Genomic DNA, 9681 nt, shown 5'->3' with positions numbered 1-9681 from the left:
AATCCCTGGTGCAGAGGCAGCAGCGCTCAACTACAGATGGTGGGAGCTATAGAGTCACAAATGTCTGATGCTGACAACCTCCCAAAGGTTTTCAATAAGCTGAAAATTTCAAAACAGGGCAGTGGTTTCAAAACTTTTCTATATATTAGAATGGGGACCTTTTAAAAAGTCTAATGCTTAAGTCATATTCCAAATGAATTCTGTATCTCAATTGCTGGGGTTGGGGCCCACGTACCAATGCTTTCAAACTAAGGTAATTCCATTATGAGGAATGTTTGGGGATCTCTGTCACACAGTATGAATTAAAAGAGCAGTTAAGTTCTCCATAGTCAGACCTCAAAGCTTTGGAGAGCTTTGGTGCTACTGACTACATTATAAATGGCATCAGTAAAAGAGCTACATTCAAGAGGGAAATGGGTTTCTTTACAACACAACAAAGTTATAGTAAAAATAAATACCATACTACCTAATATTTCTTACTAAGAAGTAAGATGATAGTCACCAAGCACAATACCCTGGGATGGAAATAAAACAATGTTCATTTACCCGCCTCTAAGCTCGCCCTTAAAACTGTCATCATACCTCAGGATGAAGGACATTAATGAAAGAGAAAAGCAAGCCATTTCATTGTTAAAATCGTTCACCACGGCACAACACTGAAATTTCAAAAGGCCCTTGCAGATGGTTAAGCCAACTCATTTTCTAGGTCGATCGATCACCCGACATTCAGGTAAGGTGAAATGACAGGGCCTAAGTCACACAGAGAGCTTGAAGAAGAAAAAAACATCTTTCTTTTTTTTTTTTCCAAACAAGCAGATAGGATTTTTCACATGTTAATCAACAAGAACCAAGATTATCAGATTAGGAAGAAAAGATGACAACTAAGACAGAAGCTGCATGAGAGGTTAAAGGACTAGTCCGTCTGCTGCTCTCCATAACCAAAAACTGCTCCCACACATGGTCACAGCTCCACCAAGATGCTTAACCTTAAAATATCAAAATCTTGGAAAATTCAATTTACAAATACATTATTAATCGTATTGTTATAATGAAATTAGTTCAATAAACATGAAAACATCAAACAGCACCAATACCACGAGGTTAAGGTAAATATACTATTATTTAAAATAATGTAAAATTACTCACTGGGGGGTAAAAATAAACTCTAGCCCCCAGAAAAAAACTATTTAAAATAACTGTTTGACAGAAAAGGCATTATTTAAAGACTAATCTATGCCCTTTTCCCACTGATGGGTCTGTGGCTAAACATCCCAGCAGTGGGTCACATAGAAAATATTAAGATACACCTTTAAATTGTTCAACCTTGAACCATGATGCAAAATCATCCACATCTTGCCAGTATGAGGCAGTGGCAACATTTTTTGGTATTTCTAACTAGTCTTACGTGTCCTGATCAAAACAAAACGAGTCCCTTATTAAACACTAGATGAGGTGTGTCTGTTCTGAAGAAGCAGGGGCTTTTACAGATGCTACAACTGACAGGTAACAAAAGCTACCAAGAAAATACAGCAGCAGACACTCCAGGAAGTCCATGTGGGAGCACGGGTACTGCTGTCTCTAGTTCCTGGAATTTCTGGGAGACTAGAGATTTAACAAGTATCTGAAGACATGGAGGCAATAAGAATCTCTAAACAGAATAGTGTTCATGTTTGAAATCACCAAGAGAATTTGACACAGAAATCCAACAATACATAAAATTCTTAAGCACACAGAACTAAAATAAAATGTTAGCAAAACTTTTTGGGTTTACCCCCCCCCCCCAAACAGCATGAGAGTTGAAGGTGGGGGTGGAATAGGCGTGGCTTGGGAAGCTGCTTGCAGTTCATTCATACGCCTCTCTGCCTGCTCCTTTCATTAGGTCTTCACAGAGACTACCTGGCTGAAAATATTTGGTAATTCAGTGCAGAAAATTAAGGTCACAGACAAAGTACAACAACTTTTAATACACCATCAATACTAATGATTAAAAATTATTGCATAGTCTTATGCAGTTACCCTAAAACATTTTCGGAAAGTAAACCAATTCTATAAAAGACAAAGAACCCTTTAAAACCGATGGCCTTCACTACCTCGATCTTCTCTCCTTTTTTGTCTTTTCGGTACTTTTGTCCATGGTTTTCTCATTGTCTCCCCTGCACTTTGGGCAATACCATTTCCCCTTGGGTTTATAGGTGAGTGAAACACAAGAAAAGTGAAACCATTCAATGGGACACTGTTCATTGTCACAGCCTATCATCTCCCCGTAGGACACTTGGTTACACAAGCAGTAGGTGGGTTCGTTGGGATCGATGGCAAACTCAACAGGGGATGCCTCCCTCTCCTGCTTGGCCTTGGAGCGCTTCTTCTTCTTGGCGGACTTGGATCTCTTTTCTTTCGGTGGTTGATCGTCACAGTCGTCAATCCCGTTTGTCATGTGACATAAGTCACGGCTCTCACTGGTCCGCTGTCTTCGAGGTCTTCTAGAAGATCTTTCGGGTTGACTGGAATCCATCTTCGACTTGTCTGAGGCCCGCTCGCTTTCAGCAGGATCCTGGAAACACTGCGAATGCAGCTCCATTTGTCTCGCTCGGTTCTCCACCAATTCAAGCATCTGGGTGACAATCTGAATTTTTTCATCTCCCAATTCTTGACTATTGATTAACGCTCTCTGGAGATGCTGCTGTAGGCGTTTTTTCTGGTTGGAATCATCTTCTTTCTTATATTTTTCATAGACATCATCAATTTCCTTTAACGTTTCTAAAAAGGGGGAAAAAGAAGAATATTATGCCATATTAGCACATACATCATTTTCAAGTTAGAATTAAAGCAGGAAAGCACATTTATGTATACGTTGAACACGTTATTCTCATACAAACTCTACGTCATCCGATATGAAAGCATACTCAGGGGCAAGTGCATAACAAGTAAAGGTGCTTGCTACCAACCTGGCAATCTCAATTTGATCCTGGAGATCAACACTGTAGAAATACAGAACTGGCTCCTGCAAATTGTCCTCCGACCTCCATATATGCTCACATGCTCGCTCGCACAATAAGTAAAAGTAATTTTTAAAAACTTTAAAGGTTGTTCTGGTTAATTTTTTGTCAACTTGACAGAAGCTAGAGTTATTGAAGAAGAGAAACTCTCAGCTGAGAAAATGTCTCAAAACCCTGGGCAGTAGTTCTGAGATGTGTAAGAAAGCAAGACTGAGGAGCTTCAAGGAGCAAGCAAGGAAGCAGTACAGTTTGTTTATGTTTTAGTTCCTGCCTCCCCGTTCCTGCCTTGATGTCCTGCCCCGACTTTCCCCAGATCTAGACTGGGACCTGATTGTAAGCTGAAATAAACTCCTTTCTCTCCAATAGAAACCCAAAGACAAAGCCAATTAAAAGTAACTAACAAGATCAACATAAACATAAACAGGTCATTCACCTGTAGTTTTAAAAAGTAAAGGGAAAACAGGGAAATGGCTTAGTCTCTATCTAAAGTGTTTGCCACATAGTCATGAGGACCTAAGCTGACTCCTGGCACCCACAGAAAACATGGTGTGGCTGTGTCCTGTAAGCTCGGTGCTGCAGGACCCCGGGATTGCTGCTCTGAGGCAGTCTAGCTTCAGTGAGAGGCCCACCTCCAAAACAAAACAAAACCAAAAACCCAAGGTGGAGAGTGATAGAGATCTAAGACATAAGACATCAATCCCTCACCTTCACAGAACACACACATACACACACACACACACATACAAATGTAGCAAACAATCAAAAGTATTTCATAAGACTTGAATGACAAAAGTCAAGACAAATGGATGACATAAGACATGCTAATTTAGAATTTGCTCAGTTCCTTACTGCCGATTCTTTATTTGAACATCAAAACAACTCTATACACAAAATTTACATGCTGAACTCCAGCCATAAAACCCGAGGTGGTTCTCTTGGATGCAGCCACAGATTGATGCTAAATTGTGTGTTTACAGAAATTATAGCTCAATCAGTGACTTGTTACATGACTCCAGAGAGACACATTACCTTACTTTTCATATCCTTACCTTAGACACCCTTTAAAAAGGCAGCTGTCAGCATTTCTTAGCTTCCTGACAACTTAGTTTTAAATGGCTTTTATTTGGGCATCACATGGGAAATTCTGAAAACCAAAACTACTTGCAGAGTAGATCTGCTGTTGCTGGCATCCAGTGACCAAGCCACTGCAGAATTAAGTCAAGTCAGCACTGGACCATTCTACCTTTGTATCTAACTCAGCAGTTGAGTCAATGCTTGCTGAAGCTGCTGATGCAACGGTATTAAAAGTTGGACACTTTTAAATCAAGCAATGGCTGAGTCACCAGAATGTACAATTTCACAAGTCAAAGATCTAATTTAGTTTAGTTTTCTTCAAATCTGTTCTGTTTCTTACCCAACTGTGATATAATTCTACATGAAAGAGGTCTGTTTTCCTGAGGGTAAATAAATAAATAAATAAACAGTAGCTTTTAGATTTCAATATTCCATTACCACCCCATGTTTTAGCTTCCCTTGGTATTACTATTGCATCCCTCATCACTGCTTCATATTCCAATATAAAGAGCAGAACTGTTAAATAAGTACACGATCCTGGCTATCTGACAGCAGGGAACAAAAGTGAATAAGTAGAACAACACTGCTAGACTCCCTTCTTCCTGGAAACTGCAGGTAGTAATACTTGATGGTCAATTTTGCCACAAGAGCTGAGGGTAGAGAAGACTCACATCATAGCTTTACATTTTTAAACACTCTGTGTGTGTGTAAGCTAGCGGGCAATGCCACCGCACTCCTCATGGAGGCCAGAGGACACTCTATGGGAATCAGTTCTTTCCTTCCACCATGTGAGTTCCAGGACTGAACTCAGGTTGTCAGGCTTGGCTGTAAACCTTTTTTACCACCTGAGCCATCTTGTTGGCCTGTGCATTTCACGTTTGAAACAAACAAACAAATATATCCAAAACTTTCCTGAAGTAGGCATATAAGTGCATTTCCTACAAGCCTAATTTTCTTATGGGAAAAATAAAGACATTAGCTAATTCCTTGTTAGACACAAAATAAATATTATAAAAAACATAAACTTCATTTCAAGTATTTTAGATCTCATAATCGAAGTTAAATATTCCTTGTGTCATACTTGCACACTAACACTGTGATGAGATAAAAATTTATAAAGATACCTTAACTATACGGTGAGGGAAAAAACAAAAACAAAAGCAAATTTTAAAGAAGTACTCAGCCCATATTATGGGCTAGAGATCTTTCCTTTCATCTTGCTAGGCCTAGTGCCACAAGCTGTTACTGCCAGCTACTTGAGAAAGTGAGGCAGGAGGATCCCAACTTCAACAGCTGTCTGGGCTACACAGTGGGTTCAAGGCTCTCCTGAGTAACTCAATGACCTCCTGTATTAAAATAAGAGTAAAAAGAGGGTTTGGGAATAATTCAGTGGTAGACTGCTATTGCTTGCTACACATGCGTGAGACCCTAGGTTCAATGTCCAGAACTTAAAAAAATGCCTCCAGAGTAAACCCGTGAGAATGGAATCACTGCTACCTGAGGTGGGAAACAATGATCAAGACCTTCAGACTTTGAACTGCCAAGCGTGCACATCTGATCATGCAACACTTTCCATACAGTGTACAAAAGGCATTGGAAACCACACATTACATTCTAGCTCAAAGGCTAATATTTCTCTAGAAAATTATGAATGAAATGCTGAAAAGACAATGAAGGCTTCCTATAGCCATATCCTGCAATAAATATTTAAACCAGTTGTGCTTTTTCTTTGTTTCTCTACTTAATGAACCATGAAATAATTTCTGAAAGGCACTGTTACATTAGACCCCCATACTAGAAAATACTTAAGAATCAGTGAATCTGGACCAAGAAAACAAAAATATATAAAGCTTCTAACAAAAATAAAACTGTGAAGTTGAGCTTAGCTACTCTGTGCCTATGCAGAAGCTAGACCACGATTTGTGTATTAATCTTGGAATTAATCTCAATCATAATGGAGCTGGTTTGCATTAACCTCTCAGTCTTGTAAGGTCTACTATTCATGTTACCTGAACAGTTTATGACAATTACAGGTAACTGGTATCACAGATTTCCCTGTCAAAAAATTATGTCACTACCAATCTAAAATAGTCTAAGCTTTGTGCTTTTAAAGAATACAATACAGTTTTGATAAGAAAAACGACATATTTTGGCACAGAATTCTCAAGCTAGGTTGCCATTCATGTATGTCCCCTATGTCTGCAGAAAATACCACAGGATGATTTTCATTTTTTGAAAGGGTGGACTTGTAGGACCTTTACCTATCCTGTGTGGGTCCTAACTTCAATCTTTTGGGATTGAGAGGAGTCACAGTTTTAAAACGGTTTTAAAAGCAGACAGCTTTGAAATAAAATATTCTCCACCAATTAACTGAATTCATTACACCATCTCTATACATTTTGTCTATAAAAGTAAATTTTTACCTCATAAGTCTTTGAATCTGGTGAAAACACTGTCATACTATAAACAGTGAGAAGCTCAGAAAACAAGTTTGTCGATTGAAAACACCTAAGTGCTCTAACATGCTAAGTCACCATGGGGTGGATTACAGGATTAAGGTACAGGACTGGGGATGGTCTGGGGAAACAGAATGACTCCAAGTAGTTTTTATGGTCCATATTAGGTCTACAGTTTCTTGACTAGGGGTTACTAAAGGCTGAACGTATCCCCATTTAAATTTCTCCTGTCCTAGCAGGAGAAAGGTATGACAGTCCCTTAAGATAATTCCCTGTCCTAGTTTCTTTGATGACAAGAAAAAGCTTTTCTCCTCATTTAAACTTGGTGGAGGAGGAACCCAAGGGTGCAAGGACGCCAGGTGGTTGCCCAGCCAACGAACCCACTTCCTCCAGAAGTCCGGAAGTGACACATGGCCCGGAACCTGCGCTGAGCCAGGGTCAGAGACAGTCCCCACGGCAGTGTCCGCGTCTTGATTCACTAACCGGGCTGGGGGGGCTAGGGAGAGATTTGAAACATCTCTCCCAACACCCAACACTGACTCCGCCCAGGCCCACCGGCCCAGGCCCACCGACCCAGGCCCAGCAGTGGGTTCAGTCCACCCCAGGACCCTTCCGAGCAGCCCGCCGTGGCCGACGCCCGCGGGAGCGCGCGCCCCGCCCATACGACGTCAGACCTGCAGGCCCCGCCCCTAGGCCGGGCCCTCCCCGCCACACACTCACTCACTCACACTCACACACACACACACACGCACACACATACACAACACGCAACACACACACCCCTTCTCCGTCCCGCCCTGCGGGGGAACCTCTCCCCCTTTAACCATTTGGCAGTAGCGGAGGAAGGGCTGAGACACCGGGCGGCCCGGAACTTTCCCCGGGGCGAGAGGGAAGCACAGATCATCCCAGTCCCGCGCCACGCCGGGAGCCGGAGGGGGGTGAGGGGGGAGAGGCATCTCCCGAGTCCACCTCCGCCGTCCTCTCGCCCCCTCCCCCCCCATACGTTCCAATGCATCTGCTCGCAGACGGAGGGAGCCCCGGCGGGCAAGGGGCTAAGCAGGCCCAGCACTCCGGTCCAGCCCCGCAATCCCGCTCGTTGCACACTCGCCAGCCCCGGGCAGGACAGAGTGCGGCACCCAGCCGGCAGGCACCGGAACAAATGCTCGCTTAAAAATGGCTGATTCCCGTCCGCGGCAGCTGCAGCCAGCCGCCGGAGCTGCAGCGGGGGCTGACGGACGGGCGGTCCTCGGAAGTCCTCGTCTGCCGCAGCCGGGACAGGGAGGGCCGCGAGTGTGCTGTGCCGTCCCCCCCACCCAGACACACACACACATACACAACCGCTTCCCGGCCCCACACACCAGATCGCTCGGTGCACTCGGCGCACACTGTCACCCGAAAGAGGGGAAAGTACCTTGGTATTTGTTGTCCAGCTCCCGCAGCACCGACACGTTCCTCTGCATGTCGTGGGGCAGCGACTCCACACACTCCAGGTAGTCCTGCACGTAGCAGGTGAGCAGCCGGCTCCGCTCTCCGGTCAGGAGCGCGGCCGACGAGTACAGCTGCTGCTGCTGCTGCTGCCCTAACATCCTGCCGCCGCCACCACCGCCGCCGCCGCTGCTGCTGCTCCTCGCCGCCGCCGCCGCCGCCGCCTCCGCATCCAGCAGCCACACATGCAACAGCCACGACCGCCGCTCCTCCGCTCGGCAGCCCGGCGCCGCGGGGACACGGCCGCCGCTCGAGAGGGCACCGCCGAGTCCCCCGATCTCCACTCCCCCCAAGAAGAAACCCTTACTCCCCGCCCCCGCGGTAACAAGCCCAGGGGCGGGGCGAGACCGGGGCTCCCTCCGGCCCCCTCCCTCGCTGGGAGAGAGAGCAGCGGGGTTCCCCGCGGCCGACGGCGTCGGGGCTCCCAGGCAGCGACGCTGGCTGTCTCCCCCGGGGACTCCCCAGACACTACCGGGGCTGCCCAGTCGCCCGGATCCCCGTGACAAGCCCCTCGCTACCCTCTCGCCTCTCTATCAGCCTCCGTGCCTGTCCGAGTCTCACAGGACTAGTCCCCGCCCCTTGACCAGCGACCGCATCTGCGCCTGCGCAGCACTCACTCCTAATAAGGCTGGGGCCCCGCCCCTATCGCCCTACCGAAGAGTTCGCATTCTCCCGCCTTCCTTGCGCCACCCGGGCGATTGGTCTGTCAGCTCTCGCCTGGGGGCGGGGGGAGGGTGCGGAGGCCGGCCAAACGGCAGGCCGCGCCCCGCCCCCTCTTAAAGGGGCCGCATGGCTGAGCCTGCCCCCTTCGACCGAAGTCCTGACGGTTGCCCCCGAGAGGCCCGGCGACCGCTCTCTTCGTTTCTGTTCCCCTACAGGGATAGGAAGCGCCGGCTCGGCTCGCTCGGACCCGAGTTACCGACCTTGCCTCCATCTGGCGGATCCAGCGCCTCCCTCGCGAGCCTCCAAGACAGCAGCGAGCGGCCCCTGGGCGCCGCTGGCCGAGTGAGGCCTGAGGGGGAACTAAGGCGACCCAGGGTGCAGCGGGCGCGACTCCGGGCATGCGCGGCGACTTCCCGCCGAGCGCCCCGCGGCCACGGTCCCGGAGCACCGGGGCGGACCGCGGAGGTAGGCGGTGCGCCCTCTGCCCTTTTAAATGCGGACTCCCCGCTTTGCGTGCGCCCCCCCCCCCCAGCGCCAGGGTGGCTCGCAGGGTCTGCTCCTCCTCCTCGCGCGCCCTAAGAGTTTGGTTTAGGGAGGTGGCAAGGCTGCACCCCGCCCGGGTCCCGGGTCCCAAACCATCTTAAGGAAACTGTTGTCAGAGGTCGAATCGCTTAGGCTTCACCCGCCAGCGAGGACTTGGCGTGGCCGCAGAATGAGAAGCTCACACACACGTACACACGGTCCTCACTGTCCTTTCTCTCGGCTTCACCACTAGCCAGCAGGGGATCAGTGCAGATGGGATTAGAAATCGGATCAACCACCGAGTGCGGTGCTTTCCGTGTGAGCGATTATCCGCCTTACTCCCCCAGTACCATCAGTGAAACGCCGGGAGGAGGAGCTCACCGTAATTACGGGTAGACTTCCGGAATGTATAGAAATATGTGAGCTGTTTTGGTTTTGGTCTTTCCCCACCCCCACCCCCACCCCGAAATAGGTATAAGAAAGAG

At 47.4% G+C, this 9681-nt stretch overlaps 1 protein-coding gene across 3 annotated transcripts; it reads right to left on the bottom strand.

The window, feature by feature from the left end:
* Positions 1 to 545: 545 nt before the first annotated feature.
* On the bottom strand, positions 546 to 8811 carry Ing2 (inhibitor of growth family member 2). Of its 3 annotated transcripts, none has more exons than XM_021170004.3 (2): positions 7938 to 8811; positions 546 to 2757 (listed from the first exon to the last, which is right to left on the bottom strand). In XM_021170004.3, the coding sequence occupies exons 1-2, from the start codon at positions 8110 to 8112 to the stop codon at positions 2087 to 2089; spliced, it is 846 nt and encodes a 281-aa protein (XP_021025663.1). In that variant the 5' UTR covers positions 8113 to 8811; the 3' UTR covers positions 546 to 2086. The 3 variants fall into 3 exon arrangements, 2 of the variants coding, with proteins under 2 accessions (XP_021025663.1, XP_029336813.1); XM_029480953.2 differs by lacking the exon at positions 7938 to 8811 and adding an exon at positions 6911 to 7183; XR_015048651.1 differs by lacking the exon at positions 7938 to 8811 and adding an exon at positions 6494 to 7176 and having other exon boundaries at positions 2510 to 2757.
* Positions 8812 to 9681: the final 870 nt, after the last annotated feature.

This window comes from Mus caroli, unplaced genomic scaffold (assembly GCF_978045245.1).
Source record: "Mus caroli unplaced genomic scaffold, Mus_caroli_1 scaffold_10, whole genome shotgun sequence".
Lineage (NCBI taxonomy): Eukaryota > Metazoa > Chordata > Mammalia > Rodentia > Muridae > Mus > Mus caroli.
This window is presented reverse-complemented; position numbering and strand designations above follow the sequence as displayed.